The following is an 18,959-nucleotide window of genomic DNA, read 5'->3' as shown; positions in this document are numbered from 1 at the left end:
CACTTATCAGAAATGATATAGCTGAGCTTAGAGCAAATTTTAACAAATTTCAAATGATCAGAATAATAGAGTATGTTTAACAATGTGAATGAAGGAAGAAATCAACAGAAAAGATTAAAAAGGAATGTATGGAGGCCAGGAAATACCTTTTTAAATCTTTAATGAAAGAAGAATAAAAATTAGAGTTTGGGGGGACCTGGATAATAAAAGTATGCATTTTAGAACTGATAGGAAGCAGCTACACATTACTTAGCAAAATTTATCGTTTTAAATAAATATGTTTTTTAAAAAGGCTAAAAATTAATGAATTAGACATTTGAGATTGCCAACCTTATAGTCCTCTCCTGTGTTGTACCCGGATTCTTTTCGTGACGAATAGAATTTAGCAAAAGTGATGGTATATCTTTTCTGAAATTAGAAAAGACGCTGTTATTTCCATCTCAGTTACTCTTTGTTTTCTTGGATCATTCACTTGGGACTGCCAACTGCTATGTTGTGAGCAGCTCTCTGGAGAGGCCCGTTTTGTGAAGAAATGAAGCCTTGTCAAGCCACCACATTGAGGAAGGTTGAAAGTAGTTCTGGGGGTGCTTGAGTGGCTCAGTCGGTTAACTGTCTGGCTTCAGCTTAGGACATGATCTTGTGGTTGGTGAGTTTGAGCCCCATGTTGGGCTCTGTGCTGACAGCTCAGAGCCTGGAGCCTGCTTCGGATTCTGTTTCCCTCTCTCTCTGCTCCTCCTCACCTCGCGCTCTGACTCTCAAAAATCAATAAACATTAAAAACAGTTTTTAAAGAAAGTAGTTATTCCTGCCCAGATAAGGTTTGCTGTGAGTGCAACCCTATTTGAGATCTTCATAATGATGAAAGCTCATGAGAAACCCTGAGCGAGAACCATCCACCTGAGCTACTTTTGAATTCTTGACCCAAAAAACTGATAAACTATTTAAGCTCCTAAATTTATTTAATTTGTAATGCATAAATATATTATTAATATATAATTAATATATTATTAATATCCATTTCAAGAAGACAAAAATAAACCCAAACAAAATAGAGTGAGGCAAATTGTAAGGTTAATTTTAATATGAAAATTCTCAAATTTATTGTTTGTACTTTTAATCATTGTAGAAAATATACACATATAAGAAGGCTGACATGTATTAAGGGGTATATTTTTTTTAAGTTTATTTTGAGAGAGGGAGAGCACACATGTGCGCATGGAAGGGGGAGCATGAATCCCAAGCAGGTTCTGCACTGTTAGCACAGAACCTGATGGAACCTGTTGTGGAGTTTGCCCTCTTGAACTGTGAGATCATGACCTGAGCTGAACTCAAGAGTCTGATGCCTCACCAACTAAGCCACCCACGAGTACATTTAATTTTGATAAATAATCTATTATTAAATACCTTGGGATGAATGGCATACACATAATCTGTAAATGGATATAATCTTTCTTAGGAATGTGGAAATGAGATTAATAGGTTCTTTTTGCAAATCTTTCTAGTAGTTATGGTGATATAAGGAAATTATAAGGTTTATTACAAAAATTACTCAGAAAATACTAGATTTAGAAAATGATCAGTAGCTTTAACATCACTAAAGAGACAACTAGATATGTACCTTCTCAAGGACATACATAGCAACACCTGTGTAATATTTTTTTGCAAAAAAAATCCCCTAAATTTGATAGTTTCTAGACCTACTAATTAATTGGAAATATAGAGGGCTGAGGAACATGCCAAGTGACCGAAGAATATGTAGTCAGCAAAGTCCTAATGTGAGAAGTACTATTTCACAAATGATCCAATGTCTTCAACAAATAAATTAGGCCAAAAAAAGTGAATATAATGGAAACCTTTAGGTTTAAATATACCTAATAAATACATCAATCGAACACAGTTTGTGGACTTTATTTGGGTCCTGATTTTATCAAACTGTTAAATAAGGGCATTTATGAGCAAATCAGGAAAACTTGAACACTAACTGATATAAAGGAACTCCAGATTTTTTCAGATGTGATAATGTCATATTTTTAAAAGATACCTTTTAGGCATATGTTTTGAAATGTTTCTGGATGAAATGATACTGTGTTTGCTTCAAAATAATCTAGTTGAGAATAGGGATACAGGTGAAAATACTGTTCATGCATGATTTGATAATTAAAGCTGAGTCATAAATTCTAAGTATGTTTGAAATTTTGTTTAATAAAATTGTTTTAGAAATTAATGAAATAATACATGTAATAGAAAAGATCAACCAAATAAAAAGTTGTTTCTTTGATAAAACTAATGAATCAGGAATGTAGGGTTCATGATTATATATTCTTAAAAATTTCACATTATATGGGGCGCCTGGGTAGCTCAGTCGGTTAAGAGTCTGGCTTCGGCTCAGGTTGTGATCTCACAGTTAGTGGGTGTGAGCCCTGCGTGGAGCTCGGTGCTGATAGCTAGCTCAGAGCCTGGAGCCTGCTTCAGAATTGTATCTCCCTCTCTCTCTGACCCTCCCCTGCTTGCCCTGTCTCTCTCTGTCTCTCAAAAAAAAAAAACCCATAAAAGAAAATTTCCCATTATAACCGCCACTTCCAATGCTATTCACAAGGCATATTTCATCTTAAAGATAATAATATATTGTTAAAATTTTTGTTTAATTTTGCTTAACTAGTGCTTCTCAAACTTGATTAAGCACAGCCATCTTTCTTTTTCTCCTTTTTTCCCTAACTTCACAGTATATTTGCCATCCAAGTGAATAGTGTCCCTAAGTACTTGCTCAGGAAATGCTGACTTCTCTAGTTTTATTTATTTATTTAACAGGACCAGATATTGTACGTCTTTGATAACATCTTGCTATTTTCTATCTGTCTGGACTTCCTTCCTCCTTGAGTATATCTGCTTAAAATGATCTGTGAAAAACTTTTGAGTGCTTCCGTTACTTACAATTTTGGCAGACTCCATAACTCCCTTTTTATTATTTCAATACTTTTTATAACTGCTTTACTTCTTATGCTAGTTTGCATTTATTTGTTTATGCCTCTTTTCTATGGAACAATGAGCACTTTAAGGATAAGATTATGTAATTTTTTGAGGTATAATTGATATAAGATTGTTTTACTTGTCATCATAGCCATAGGTAACTAGATTCTGTCAGAAAAACTTAAGGATGACTGAAAGATGAATTACCATTAACAGTGTTTCTGTTGGGGGGACCCTGGGGGTCCTAGTTGGTTAAGCATCCGACTTCAGCTCAGGTCATGGTTCGTGAGTTCGAGCCCCACTTTGGCCTCTGTAGTGACAGAGTAGAGCCTGCTTCCCATTCTGTGTGTGTGTCTCTCTCTTCCTCTCTTCCTCTCCCCCCCTGCCCCTCTACCCCTCTCCCACTATTGCTCTGTCTTTCTTTTTGTCTCTCAAAAATGAATAAACGTTACATTATTTTAAAATAATGTTTCTATTGGGGTAAGATTTATCTTCTTTTGGTAGGATGTTAGAATCTGTATTATAAATGTAACTGACTTAAGTGAAATTTTATAATGCAACTCCTATGTAAGTTGGAAGCTGCCCAGTATTGATTGAAATATGTATATGTATTTAAAAGTTTATAGTTTTATTTATTTATTATTTATTTAATTAATTATTTTTTCAAAACAGCATATTAATGAACCAAAATTAGTGGCACGGGGCTAACAGAATAATGTTTCTAATTCTAATCAGAAGAAAACCATTTAATCCATTTTGTGAGGATACTGAAATAGGTTTAATAATAAAGACACCCAGCATTCTGTTTTTACTTTTATTTGCATTTGTTTTATACAGAATTTACTCCCAGGTCATAAGTTTTTGTTTCTTCAGTTTCTTCTGTGATACCTTTTTCTTCTGTGCAACTTCTCTTCTGTTTTAGGAACAGTCTACTTGTTTTCAGTAAGGATCATCTCAGTGTGGCAGGGAGAGCTCATATATGGGTTAATCCGACCATGAGCCCTGTACATTCTACGCTGCATCTTGGGGGCTTTGTTCACCTGGATGTGCTCAATGACCAGAAAATCTATATCGAAACCCTTAAATTCATCATTAACTCTCTGCATTTTAAACATGTGTGGTAAAAATTCAGTACTGTTTTTGGTCCATTGACCCTGTGTCCAGCCCCACCATTTGGCCTGGGCATACCTACCAACTCCACCATTGTAGCATGGGAATGGCACACATTGCTTCTGCAAAGTGACATCTTTGAGATACTTGGTGGCAATTTCACATGTATTCTTAAAGCAAACATGAAGATTTGAACCTCTTGATTTGCATGATTTTGTGGGGTCTTCAGGGTCAAGTGAATAGCGAACCATTTTTAGAGATCACCTCAGGCCACTTACAGGAAGAGCGAAAGTTTATAGTTTTAAAAGTTGGAAGAATACTACAACCCAAATATAATTGTGTGAAGGAAGTAAGGTTTTCCCTTTTGTTACCTGTACCTTCACTCCTTAAGAACTAGGTAAAATTGTATGGGTCTCATTTTTTAAATTTTTATATGTTTATTTTATTTTTGAGAGACAGAGTGCAGAGAGAGAGGGGGACAGAAGATCTGAAGCAGGCTCTGCACTGACAACAGAGAGCCCGAGGTGCTACTTGAACTCATAACTTGAGCTTGTGACCTGAGCTCATGTGCTGAGACAAAGTCAGACACTTAACCAACTGAGCCACCCAGATACCCCTGCATGGGTCTCTTAATTCCATTACTACTAAAGCATCCCCACAGGGGAGTAGATCTTAAGAGAAGATGTAATTTAAATAATCACATTTGGCTAGTGGTCACACTATTGGACAACATCTCTCTCAGTGTTTAAACCTCATGCTGTGGTAACGGGGAACTATCAGAAGTATTTGAACAGGAAGGAGAGAAGAAATGATTAGATTTAAATTTAACAAATCCCATTAGTAGCTGTGTATAGGGAGGAAAAATCGAAGCTATAAAGACTAGTAGAGAACTACATAACCGTTCAAATCAAAGGTTATCTTAAACAGTGGCAGATGGTTGGACAAATATTTGAGTGAAAAATCAAAGGTGATTTTGTAATTAATTCATAATTTTTACTTATTTGAATTATGACCAAGCTGATAGCAGAGTCTGTATCTTAATAATGGTAAAAAGCATGTTTTGAGTAATTGCTAAATGACAGGCATTGTTGAATGCTTTACATGTGTTATCTCATTTAGTGCCTTCAGTACTCTGTGAGGTAGGAAATGATACTATAGATGAAGAATGGATCATCGAGATGAAGTAACCTGTCTAAAGTCACACAGATCGTAAATACAAAGATTTGAAAGGAAAAGAATACACTTAAAATCATTAGGCAAGGGGCAAAATGAAATATTTAAATATGTTGCACAGAATATTCCTGTTTTATGCGAGTCTCCTAATTTTTGGCACATCTACTTATAAAAATAAATTAATACTTGAGCATATACTTCGTGCTAGGCATTGTTTTAAGCTCTTGAAATAGATTATTTAATTTTTGTAACAGCTGTGTAAGAAAGATACTATCATTGTACCCATAAAGGATAAAATTGGTGTGCAAACATAGGAAACTTGCTTAAGAAAGTAGAGCAGGTATTACATAATTTGAAGTAGAGCAGAGTCTACATAATTTGACCCTAGTATTCCTGCAGTATATAATACATTTGTGGGTTGTATTAATAAATAGCGTACAAATGGAGAGAGAGAGAGACCATACTGTGGTGTTTCAGTATGCCGACTCTTAACCATGAAAGGGACTAAGCTTGAAATTTAATTAATATGATTTCTGGGTGTGTGATCTTTTTATGATTTTTGGCAGTAAAGGGTAGAGTCTCTAAGAATTTTGCCAGACTGTGTAGAATGTGGCTGTTTTGTGTGTTAAACTGTTTATGGCCTTGAGTTTCCTGACCCTGACTAACTCTTTTCCTCTTATTTGTTCACTAAGGCCGTGCTCAGAATTCAAAGACAGTATAATGTAGAGAAGGAGCACAATTGGAATCATACATCTTGCATTTTAATCTCAGCACTATCAATTACTAGCTATATGACTATGGACAAGTTATATATTCCCAAGCATCTCTTTTCTACAGAATGGGGAAATGAAATATCTGGATAGGTTTAAGGAGGTAATGGAATGAATACCTATTTTTAAAAAATACCTGTGATAGTACTGAGCACATGGCACGTGCTAAAAAAACTGTAACTGCTTTGCTTTTACTAAACAAAACATATCAGATTTATGTACCATTTCTTTCCTTATAGTTAAGATTGCTAGGAGAACTCTGTACCTGACAATCACTTGGTAACCCTGACCTATAGACTTTGAACCAGATACTGTAGAGTTCCTAAATAAACTATGAGGAGAAATGCATAAATTCTTTATGGTGTTATGAGACTGTTTTGTATTGAACTTTTACAGAGAGATAATCCTATGCTTAATTAAAAGCAACAGTGGTAACTACATCTACTTGTATTTCTGAAATCCTATCTGAATGGATAAATGAATAAATGAATAATGGGCTAGTTGGAAATGAAAATAACAAGTAACGGAAACTTTGAGAAAATTTTTCATGTGAGGTAGTTCTTTTTCTGAGATATTTCCATTTTCTTTCTCAGTGATCATGTAGATAGTGGCAATTTATGATCTGATTTTGGAACAGTATATAAATAGAAAAAACAAATACACAAAAGGTCAGCAGTCTCTGCATATTCTGGGAACATTCGTTTAGCAATTCCAATTTGTAGCGTAATGCTTTTATTTTAGGGAAATAAATTACTTGAGTTCCCTTTATCCAAGAGTAGTGCCTCATCAATAATATTTAATGACTAAGAAAGACTTCTGAATATCATTGAAATTTATTGCAGTAAAGAAGTGTTGAGAGGAAGGAAATAAATTTGAGCATCATTGCAATTTATATTTAACATTTCTGAAGAATCCTTTTTAAATAAGCTTTGAGATATAACTTACAGACTATAAAATGCACAGATTTTAAGTGTCAAATTTCATGTTTTGATACAATAAACATTGGTGTAACCACTATATAAGAGAAAATTTCTATCACTTAGGAAAGTTTCCTTTGTGTCCATTTATAGTCAGTCTTCTGAAGGACAGCCAGCCAATGATCTAATTTCTGTCACCATAGCCTGCTCTAGAACTTTGTATAAATGAAATCATACAGTGTATAAACTTTAATGCCTGGTATTTGTTGCTCACTATGTTTTTGAAATGACTTCTTTTAAATCTTTTTTTAATATTTATTTATTTTGAGAGAGAGAGAGAGAGAGAACGAGAGTGAGTGCGTGCATGGGGGAGGGATAGAGAGAGGGAGAGAGAGAAAATCCCAAGCAGGCTCTGCACTGTCAGTGCAAAGTCCAATGTGGGGCTTGAACTCATGACCTGAACTAAAATCAAGAGTCCAAGGCCTAACCAACTGAGCCATTCAGGTCCCCCTGTTTTTGAAATTTCTGTTGGTTGTTATATCAATGGATTTATTAAGTGTTATGCCTGAATAGTATTTCACTGTATGAATATAGCATGATTTCTTTGTCAGTTAGCTGGTTGATAGAATTTTGGATTTCTAGCTTTTACGTATTAGAAATGAATCCTCTGTGAATATTTTTGTACGTTTTTGTAGTTACATGTTTTTCTTTCTCTCAAGGAGGGGACATGTGGTATGTGTATGTTTAATTTTAAAAGAAACTTCCTAACTACTTTCTAAATGATTATACCATTTTATACTCCTACCAGAAGTATGAGTTCTAGTTGCTCCACATCTTCTCCAACACTTGGTATGGTTAGGCTTTTTAGTTTTAGCCATTTTCAGGGGTGCCTTGGTGGCTCAATTGGTTAAGCATCTGGCTTCGGCTCAGGTCATGATCTCAGGGTTTGTGGGTTTGAGCCCTGTGTCGGGCTCTGTGCCGACAGCTAGCTTGGAGCCTGGAGCCTGCTTTGAATTCTGTGACTCCCTCTCTCTCTGACCCTCCCCTGCTCGCACTGTTTCTGTCTCTCAAAAATAAATAAAAAACATAAAAAAATAAAAAAAAATATTTTCAGCTCATGTGTGGCTTGTCTCAATGGTGTCTTTTGGTGAGTAGATGGTTTTAATTTTGATTAAGAGTTATTTATTTATTTATTTTTAATTTTTTTTGATGTTTATTATTGAGACAGAAACAGACCATGAATGGGAAAGGGGCAGAGAGAGAGAGGGAGACACAGACCCCGAAGCAGGCTCCAGGCTCTTAGCTGTCAGCACAGAGCCCGACATGGGGCTCAAACCCACAAACTGTGAGATCATGACCTGAGCTGAAGTCAGATGCTCAACTGACTGAGCCACCCAGGCACCCCTATTTATTTATTTATCAAATTTATTTTTGGTTTGTGATTTTTGTTGTGGGCTAGCCAAGAAATCTTTGTCTACCCCAAGGTTCCAAGGGTGCTCCCCTATATTTTCTTCTAGGAGAGTTTAGTTTTAGTTTTTATGTTTAGGTTCATGGTCTGTCTCTGATTTTATTTTATTTATGCAAATTGTATTTCTCATTAATTCATGAACAAATATTTATTGAGTACCTGGTCAGTGCCTGGCATTGTTTAAGCACTTGGTATCTATTAGTAAACAAAAAGAAGTCACTCATGGTAAGCCCCTGGAAAGGCCTTGCACTTGTGAAGCCTACATTTTAGGAGAAATGATAGACAATAAATTAATAACTAAGTAAATGATATGGTATGATAGAAAGTGAGAAAGCACCACAGGGTGGGGAAACACAATAAGGTCAGGTAAAGGTTAGTAAGAAGATTTGCAGTTTCCAGGAAGGGTAAAAGTAGGCTTTCTTGAGAATGCCATTTAAGGAATGACTTGAAGATGAGGGAGTTAGCCATTCATCTGCCTGGGGGATGAGCCTTCTGAGTAGTGAAAACAGCTATGAAAAGGCCTTACGGTGGGAGTCTGTCTGGCATGTCTCAGTAATAGCAAGGGACATGAAATAGAGGAAGATAGTGGATAAGATCCTAGAGATAGGGGAGGGCAAATTGTTTTGACTCTTATTAGACATTGTTAAGACTATAGCTCTTTGTGTGAGTTACATGGGAAGTCATTTGAGGGTTTACTATACTTAAAAAACACTTTAAAACCAGACTTTAAAAAAAATAAAATAAAATAAAACCAGACTTATGTTTTCCTGAATATCACTCAAGAGATTTCATATTATTGTTTTTTTTAGATTTGTCACTTCATATCTGCTTAATAGGAATGAAAGCGTGCTTTTTCCCCCTGAAATGTACATACATTTAATATTGGTTTTCTTATTTCAGAAAGATCCAGATTACCTGAAGCTATGGTTGGACAATTTTGTTTCTAGCTATGAACAGTTCTTAGATGTTGACTTTGAAAAGCTGCCTACCAGGTATGTACAAACATTTCTTATCCTTAGATGAGCTTGTTTATTTGGCACAAAGACTTCATTGATGACCTACTACAAGATACTCCTGTAAAACCCTACTCTCAATGGCAGACTTTGTTAATTGATCTCAGCAGGCTTTCCTGCTGAGACTTGGGTTCTAGAAGTAGAGAATACTAATTTGGTAAGCTACTAGCCACTGGGTGTCCTGCAATTCACTTCATTTCTAACACTAACTACCTGGAGTTATAATGGCAGATCCCACAAATTAAGGGAAAAGTCCTCAACAAGACTGTCCTGACTTCAGTTGTAAGTCTTTGGAACCACCTGTAACTCTGACCAACTGGCTGTAAATTTGAAAGTTTTCACAGCTCTTTCAGGTTCAGTGATTAGCTAGAAAGATTCACAGAACTAAATGAGCACTATGCTTACTTATTTTTTATTTTATTTTTTTAATTTAAATCCAAGTTAGTTAACATATAGTGTAATAATGTTTTCAGGAATAGTTTTTTTTTTAAGTTTTTTTCTTTAATGTTTGTTTATTTTTGAGAGAGAGAAGGACAGAGCACAAACTGAGGAGGGGCAGAGAGAGAGGGAGACAGAGAATCTGGAGCAGGCTCCAGCTCTGAGCTATCAGCACAGAGCCTGATGCAGGGCTCAAACTCACAAACCATGAGATCTTGACCTGAGCTGAAGTTGGATGTTTAACTGACTGAATCACCCAGGTGCCCCTTCAGGAATAATTTAATGACTCATCCCTTACATATTAACACCGAGTGCTCATCCCAGTAAGTGCCCTCCTTAATGCCTGTTGCCCATTTAGCCCATCCCTGTACCCAACACCATAATAGCAACCCTCAATTTTTTTTCTGTGTTTAAGAGTCTCTTATGGTCGGTCTCCCTTTCTGTTTTTATCTTATTTTTGCTTCCCTTCCTCTGTGTTCATCTGTTTAGTTTCTTAAATTTTTGTATAAGTGAAGTCATGGTATTTGTCTTTCTCTGACTGATGAACTCACTATACTTATAAGTATGGTTTTATTATAGAGTAGGGTCTTAGAAAATATCTTGGAAGAGATGAAGTATTCAGACTTTTAAAAGCTAGATTTGAAAATCATGAAATGGGAGAAAAATTCAAATTTTGTGGAAAAGTACAAGTGAAAGTGTAAACCAACTTCCCAGGTAGTTTTTTACCGTATCTCAAACCATTTTGAAGACCTTGTAGTTATTAGGTAAGAGAGGTCAGGTTGGCTAGAGTAAAAAGCTGGAGAAATGAGAAGGCACTAGACACTTTTAGCCACAAAAGGAACTCCATTTATAGATATGTTGAGATGGAAGGGGAGAAATGAGTGGTAGCTGATGATGAGAAGTATTTAGAGAATTAAAAATCTTCAAAGAGGAAAGTGTTTGCAGTTTGGGGATGGTCCTAGGCAGTAAGTGGATAGGTATGGCTGAGTAGAGTCTGGAAAATCAGGAGTCAGATCATGAAATGCCATGCATTGCTAATGGACTGATTTTTTGTTATGGAAGATATGAGACTCTACTAAAGAATTTTCTGCTTGAGGTATCATGATCAAGTTTGTTTTTTAAAATTCCCTTTGGTAGCATTAGAAGGCTGAATTGGAAAGGGTTGAGATTGAAGGCATGAAGCTCAGTTAAGAGGCAATTTTAATAATTCAGAGAAGAAATCATTAGAGCTTTGGACCAAGTCATTGAACTTAAGAAAAGATATACTTAATGCTTAGAAAGCACTAGTGTTTCATTATTTATAAATATAGTTTGAGTTCTGTATTATTTATAACAAGTTTTAAAGGTTGAAAAATACTAGTCTCAAACTCAAAATAATATCTATTGTTGATTTCTACTCATCAAAGAGTATTTTTATCGGTTGTGCTTAGAAGTACTTTTATTTTAATAATTTGCAGTTCACATTAAATTATGAGCCTACAAGGGCACCTGGTTGCTTAGTCAGTTAAGTGTCCAACTCATGATTTTGATTCAGGTCATGATTTCACGGTTCATGAGATTGAGCCCTGCATGGGGCTCTACACTGACTGCTCAGAGCCTGCTTGGGTTCTCTGTCTTCCTACTGCTTCTCCCCTCTTGCATGTATGTGCTCCTTCTCTCTTGCAAGATAAATAAATAAGTGTGAAAATAAAAATAAATCATGAGCCTAAGGATTTAATGTGAGTCAGGATTTTGGTCTAAATGCTTAGAATATTGGAATGAACTCTTGTCAAGTTTGTAAGATGCTCTTGTTATACATGTCTCCTTTCTTGGAAGATCATTTTAAAAACATTGTGTAAACTTATATTGCACTATATTTAAAATCAGCTGAAAAATGCCAGAGCATTACTTTATTCATGATTTAGTTAGTTTATTTAAAATTTTATTTCATATATGCCGGGAAACTACACCATGAATTTAGATTTTACTAATAGAAAACTTTTAGTTTTTCAAGTGAATACTTTGTGCAAGATGTATAAAATTAGTCTATTCACCTTAAAGATAAGAAACTCACAGATAATTCTCATTTAAATTAAACTGACTTTCTAGAACTTCTAAGTTAGGGAATTCATAATGCAAGATGACGAGTGCTTTTACCAGAATTTAAAGCCTTGAAATCTAAGCTGGACTTTTTCCTGTGTTAGATGGAGACAATAATGGGCAGCTGTTTAATACAGACATTCAGTAGCCAAATAGAAGAGTGGAACAGATTTCTGGAGATTAGGAAATTTCAGTAAAAGGAGCTTAGTATTTGGGGGCAGTAAAGTCCTGGTGGTGGGAAAATGTTTTCAAATTCTTAAATCCTCATCCATTAGGAACATGGCCAAAAACTTCAGCTTTACCTCTAAGTCATGTTCTAACCAAGCCCAAATTTTATAATGAATGTTAGTAAATACAACAATCGATTTCTCTTTTAGAAAGCTAACTTTTCTCTGTCTAGTAAAATTTTTAAAAATGCAAATAGCAAATGGGACAACTCGGAGGAAAAAGGGAGCTAATCCTTTAAGTAACTAGGATTGAATATTAGGAAGTCTAATGTTTCTTTGTTGTTGACTTACGTTTTTGGAAAAGTGAGTAGGAATAGTTTAGCTTAGTCTTGAAAATCAGTTACATTTTTAAATTTAAATCTCTATTATTTTGAAGTCACCTCTTTTTAGGTCTTTAACAGGAAAGAGGTATATATAAAAATGAGAGTTTTTCTAGTACCACCTATAAATAAGAAAGAACGAAAGAATCCAAAGTATAGGTGAAGTGATGCCCAGATTAAAATGAAATGTGTTTTTGTGATGTGATTGTAGAATTTGGCAAACTTTGGTAATGTGCTTTGTGATTTCTATATAATTAAAGTAGTCAGGTGTTTATTTTATAGAGCACTTTATGCTGTAGGGTGGTTAGGCTAAAGGCTAAAATATTTATCATATATATTTATGTGACTGTTGGTAAAGTGCCTTCAGTTTTTCTGGCTACAGTGAATAAAATAGCTTTATACTCAGTGTAAAAATAGTAGTAAATCTTCATATTAAGTGTTATCTGAAGAAGAGACTATTATAAAGTATAACTGTCATTTAATTATAGGAACTCTTCATGGTGCTCCTTTGAGATTGGGTATTTTTCTTTATTAATTTTGAGAGAGAAACAGTGAGCGCGCACACGCGTGAGATGGGGAAGGGCAGAGAGAGAGAGAATGTCACAAGCAGGCTTTGCACTGTCAGTGCAGAGCCCAATGCAGGACTTGATCTCACAAATTGTGAGACCTTATGGTTTGGGAGATGATGACCTGTGCTGAAATCAAGAGTTGGACACTTAACCAACTGAGTCACCCTGTGATTGGGTATTTTTCTTAATAGAGAGAGGAAAATCAGCATTCGGTGGTTAGTGATAGTATATTTAAAATATATTACATTTTTATAGTTTTTTACATATAGCTAAAAATACACATTAACTTTTCGGTTTCAGAATCCTGTGAAACAGGGCAAATAATACTACAATTTTAGAGATTAGGGCAGTTCAGAGATCAAATGAATGCTTTGTGGTACAGATGTGGAACTTAAGTACACGGGTCTTCTTACTTTGATTCCAAGGGAATTGTAAGAGACTAGCCAGTCATATCTAATATTGGTTTTTGTCCGTTAAGAACCTGATGTTCATCTTACCCAAAAACCAGTTGTCACAAAATATTGAAATGTTACTTGAACAAAAAAACTTAAAAAAAATTGAAATATTGCTTTAAAAAGTATTAATGCTCCTGCTTGGGGTTCTCTGTTTATCATTCTCCCTTTTCTGACCACATAGCTTCTCTTTTTCTGACCATCTATAGTTAGGTGAATATTGTTTATTTAGTAAAGCAGTTAAAAGATATTAAGCTACTTACAGGTTCATTTTTATTTGCTAGTTATTGTTTCTTTTAGAAATGGTATATGCACATACATATATACACATAGATTTTATTTCTAAGTAGACATTGAACTAATTTATATTCTAAATATTTATTTGAAAATAGCACAATTGAAGATAGTAAAGAGACTCTCTTACTCTCTTTTCTGTAAGCCTCTTCGGATGTAAGACTATCTACCTACTGTCCTCTACTAATCTTCTAAGGTGTCACACTGATCTTCTGGTGGTGCCTTGCAGAAAAGGCACAGAGCATCTGAAATAAAAGAGCTTCTTAAGAATTTGAGGTGAAAATGCAATTCTTTTAGAGTGTCAAAGATTTTCTTCCTGTACTTAATCACCCTTCTTACCTTTCCCCCATTGTAGGGTGGATGATGTGCCTCCAGGAATATCTCTACTTCCTGATAATATTCTGCAGGTTCTAAGGATCCAGCTACTACAGTGTGTTCAGAAAATGGCAGACGGGTTAGAGGAACAGCAACAAGCTTTATCAGTTTTGCTCGTCAAGTTCTTTATTATTCTTTGCAGGTATCTGGTATAAACAAACTATCTGTTTTAAATAATTATTATCAAAATAATAATGTATTTATTGTTAGTGGTGTTTATTGCTCATATGGAGCTTTGAAGATTGAATGCACCTTCTGTAAAAGGCTTATGATTTATTATTATATTGGAAAGCCATTTATTTGTTTGTTTGTTTATTTAGTTGGTTAAAGTAGGCTCCATGCTTTTTGTGGGGCTTGAACTCACAAACTGATATCTAGAGTCACATGCTCCACTGACTGAGCCACTATTAGAAAATCTTTTAGTTACCATACTTAATTATACAGATTCAGCCAAGATTGAAAAAACAATAATTGCTGTAAGGACAGTGACAGGAGTTTTTACTTAACCAACAACTTGTCGCATCTGTGTTTTCTGTGTGGTCCTCACCTGTAAACATGTTTACTGCTGTAAAATTGTGAAGTGTATTTTTCTAATACTTAGTTTTATAATTTTACCAAAGAAAGTATAATTATCTTATAGCTTATATTTTCTGGGTGTGTAGATGATTAGGTCTATGTTACTTAAATTTTGGTGTGCATAAGTATCAACTGGGAAGCTTAATAGGAACACAAAGCTTGAGCCTTACTTATGGAAATCCTGACTCCAAAAAGAATTTAGCCATTCTAATTTTTCCTGAATTGCTCATTAACCTGCATATATAAATTTAGGAACGATTGGGTTAGGGCACTGTATACTTCTTTAAAATCTCTCTTCTTTGTGGAATACTTATAATATATACTATTTTTTAAGAAATATTTTAGAATTAATTAGTAGTCAAACAGGGACGTAATTTACTATGCATTTATTTACCTTTTACTTAATTGGTTTTTTTATCTGATTGCAGGAATCATAGAAAAATTGAGCAATTATTGCTCAAATTTTTATTCCCTAAATTAGGCTCTTTCATAACTATAGACTGGTTTCCTGATTTTGTGTTCTTTATTATCCTTAAAATTGAGAAAAGAATATAAGAATTAAAAGGATTAAGGAAAAAAGGTTTACTTGGGTGATAAGACATGAGATGGTGTGTTGATTTCCTATGTTTTATCTAGTTAACTACTTAGTACAGTTTTAGAGAAATCAGAAACCATGTAGATAAATAACTGTTTCTTTTTTGTTTCTACTTTGTGATACTGTTCAATTTTTCTATAATAAATAAATGTTTATCAGCATGTACTTCTTCGATGTTTTCTGTTTTTAGTGGTAATTAAATAGTGCATGAGGTATTTTTTACATTCTTAGTGGTAAAGCAGTTAGGTGACCATATTGATTTTAAGTTTTAATAAATGTCATTTATATTTCATTTACCAACATGTATTTTCAAAATTCAACCTGAATACATGAGCATACATTTTTCTCACTATTCATATGTAATAAATATTTTTTTTCCCTCACAGAAATCTGTCTAATGTGGAAGAAATTGGGACTTGCTCATACATTAATCATGTCATCACTATGACAACACTCTACATTCAGCAAGTAGGTGTGAATTAATATATTCCTTTTGTTGCTTTACTGAAAGTAACTAGGTTTGCCTTTTTAAAAACATTATAATTAGCAAAGTTAAATGTTTTTAGAGGAGGTAATATTTGAGAAGAGAATTAAAATGACCATTAGGAACTATATATTTTAAATACTTTAAACCATCTTACCTAAAAGAGAAGCAATTCTTAATTATATTTTAATTAAAAATTACTGTTTTATAAGTGGCTTTTTACAATGATATAATTTCTCAAGTTAAATATTATTTATCATCAAATATTGCTGTTATTGAACACATACTTTTTTTGCAAAGATGATTGGGTATCCATTTGAAACTCTCTCTAGGCCATATTTAATATTTGAAGGGTTATATCTAGTCCATATGATTAACTCTTTAAACTCAGTTGGATCTTAGATTTATTTGAATAAAAATGATTTATTAAATGATGAATGAAAAGTGTTATTTTTTAATGATGTAGATAAGAATGTTATGCAGTTTAATTAACTAAATACAATTTTATGTTTAACTCTACTTGCAGTTAAAAAGCAAAAAAAAAGAAAAGGAATTGGCAGATCAGACATCTATTGAAGAATTTGTAATCCATGCATTGGCATTTTGTGAAAGTTTATATGATCCATATCGGAATTGGAGGCATAGAATTTCAGGGTATGTCTTATAAATTATAATGTTCACTTAAAACCTTAATGTCATAAATCTATGTAATTCTTTAATACAGGTCTTATTCTTTATGAAAGAAATTGGTAAGATGTGTATAAGACCCCTATCTCTATCTCAGATAGAGAATTATGTTGAAAGTAATGAATTAGCAAAAACTGCCACTTCCAGATAATAAATTTACTCTGAACTTTATTTCAGATTATGCTAATAATCAGATAGGAAAATTTCAAAGCACTGTAAACATCAAGTAGCATGTACATATTTTTCAGGGAAAGGTTTCTTTTTTTTAAAATATTTCATAATATGGAATTGATTTTTAAAAATATTTTGTCTGCTTTTAGTTGTGGGACTTGTGTCAGCCAGGGTCTAGTCAGGAGAATAAATCATACTAGGTGTTTTAAAAGGATATAATAGGAGGATATTGTTAAATAGGTATTAGAGAACTCAAAAAACAAGTAGGGATAATGATGTAATACAGAGAAAGTGACTTCAGGAAGCAACTACTTCCCTGGGGCTGTGGGACAAAAGGAAGAGATTGGAGTTACCAGAATCAGACGTTTGGAGAAGAGGACCTTCAGTATTGGGTCTCTGACCTCTGGTGAAAGAGCATTGCTTAGCTGGGCAGCCATGAAGAGGCTAGTGCTGGAATTGCAAAAATAACCTCAAGACAGGAGCCAACTGTGGTTGCTACAGTTAACTGTTGGGTGGTAAGAAAAAATTAGGAATCAGTTTCTTTTTACTCTCCTAGCCTTCCAGGCTCCATTTAATATTCACTGCTGGTGAACCCAACAGTAGAGTACCTGGAAAAAGAAGTACAGTGTGCAGAGTTCCTGTCACAACCTTACAAAGCAGATAGAATATAGGATGATGGGTTTGCAGCTTAGTGACAGTAGTAGAATTACCACTTCAGGGCTCAAAAAGAAGAGTGCTCCATTTATAGTCTTTCTACTCACTCATCACTTTGGTTGTCAACTAATCAGTGTTCTTCCCCCAGTACGTACCCTCCCCCCCGCCCCCATTAAAAAGGCTTTATTACATACAGAGAAGATGGGTTCAGTCCTTCTTGGCTGCCACTTTCCTCATGGCTGCCAGGTTGCTCAGCTTCTCTCTCTTCCTCTTAGCCTGTGTGTTTGTCCCCACCCTTTTTTTGATGAACATAAGGGCACTCTTGTCCTTGGAGACCTTGAGCAGCTCCATGGCAGCAGCTGTACTTCAGCTTCCTCACATTCTTCTTTGTGGCCTTTGTTGAGGCCCACGTCTATAAGGTGGCTGCTGCTCCTCAATGCCTCCCTTAATGGAAGCCAGTATTCTCTCTATTTTGAATTTACGCCAGGAATTTCTTAAGAAAATGGTATCTCTTGCTCTCACTCTTGGTACTTCCCCATCATCCACCTTAGATATGTTAGTAATGGCAAATTTAAGATAACGTTTTAAGTTTTGAAACTGTCAGTTTTTCTTTGTAAACAGCAAGGTATATACAGAAAGAGAAACATAAGATTGGTCTGAAAAAGACAGGAGAAGTTTTTAAAGAAATCTTAATAAGAACAAAATGAATTTAAAATTGAGAGAAGGAGGGGCCCCTGTATGGCTCAGTCGGTTAAGGTTCTGATGTAAGTTTAGGTCATGATCTCATGGCTTGTGAGTTTGAGCCCCGTGTCGGGCTCTGTGCTGATGGCTCAGAGCCTGGAGCCTGCTTCTGTTCCTGTGTCTCCCTCTCTCTCTGCCGCTTTCCCACTCTCTCTCTCTTTTTCTCTCTCAAAAATGAATAAGTATTTAAAAAAAATTTTTAAATCAAATTGGGAGGAGAGAATATACAAAAAAGTAGATTTAACAACAAATTAAAACAAAATTGGTAAATGAAAACAAAAACTTTTGAGAGCCAAAACCAAGAGGAAATTTAAACACGGTAGCATAGAAAGAGAATTCTACATATATGAGATGACAGCAGAAAGAGGAACAAAGAGTAGGGGTTGAGTGGTGGCATTTATGAGTGTGTGTGCAATATCACACCAGGAATTATGCTGGAAGCTGTCCACATATTATCTCCAATAAGCATAACAATTTTCCTGCTAATGGTAGGAACTGCATCAGAGGTAAATGGTAAAGCAGAGGTTCAGACTTGGCTTACTTTGACTTTGATAGGAAAATGAAACATACTGCAAATAAATCATGGAATTAGGAAAAATCTGTAGCTCGTTGGAGATCTATACAAGGGAGCTATAGCGGTTTCTTATACTTTATATAATAATCTGATTCTGAAGTTAAGTGGAAACTAGAAATGTATATATTTTCTTATTTATTGTTTGTGTTTGTTGCTTACCAAAACAGCTAAAACAGATTTAGCATTATTCCAAATACAGAGCCATTTAAAATCTTGCTTGTTTGATGAAATATATGGATTTTTTTATATCTCCATATGTAATTTGATTGAATAGATTTGATTGATCTATTGGTTCAGTCTTGGTTA

General features: G+C 34.7%; 1 protein-coding gene across 10 annotated transcripts in view; it reads left to right on the top strand.

Moving 5' to 3' along the window:
• The window catches only part of NBEAL1 (neurobeachin like 1), a 173,273-nt gene that overhangs the window by 15,547 nt on the left and 138,767 nt on the right, over window positions 1–18,959 (top strand). For all 10 annotated transcript variants that reach the window (XM_029934027.1, XM_029934026.1, XM_029934033.1 and 7 more), the window contains exons 3-6: window positions 9,305–9,396; window positions 14,152–14,313; window positions 15,729–15,810; window positions 16,353–16,480. In XM_029934027.1, the coding sequence (XP_029789887.1) occupies window positions 9,305–9,396; window positions 14,152–14,313; window positions 15,729–15,810; window positions 16,353–16,480 (464 nt within the window). The remainder of the gene's footprint in view (window positions 1–9,304; window positions 9,397–14,151; window positions 14,314–15,728; window positions 15,811–16,352; window positions 16,481–18,959) is intronic.

The sequence above is a fragment of the Suricata suricatta genome, chromosome 3 (assembly GCF_006229205.1).
Source record: "Suricata suricatta isolate VVHF042 chromosome 3, meerkat_22Aug2017_6uvM2_HiC, whole genome shotgun sequence".
Taxonomy (NCBI): domain Eukaryota; kingdom Metazoa; phylum Chordata; class Mammalia; order Carnivora; family Herpestidae; genus Suricata; species Suricata suricatta.
The sequence above is the reverse complement of the archived record's forward strand: the minus strand, read 5'-3'. Positions and strand labels throughout refer to the sequence as shown.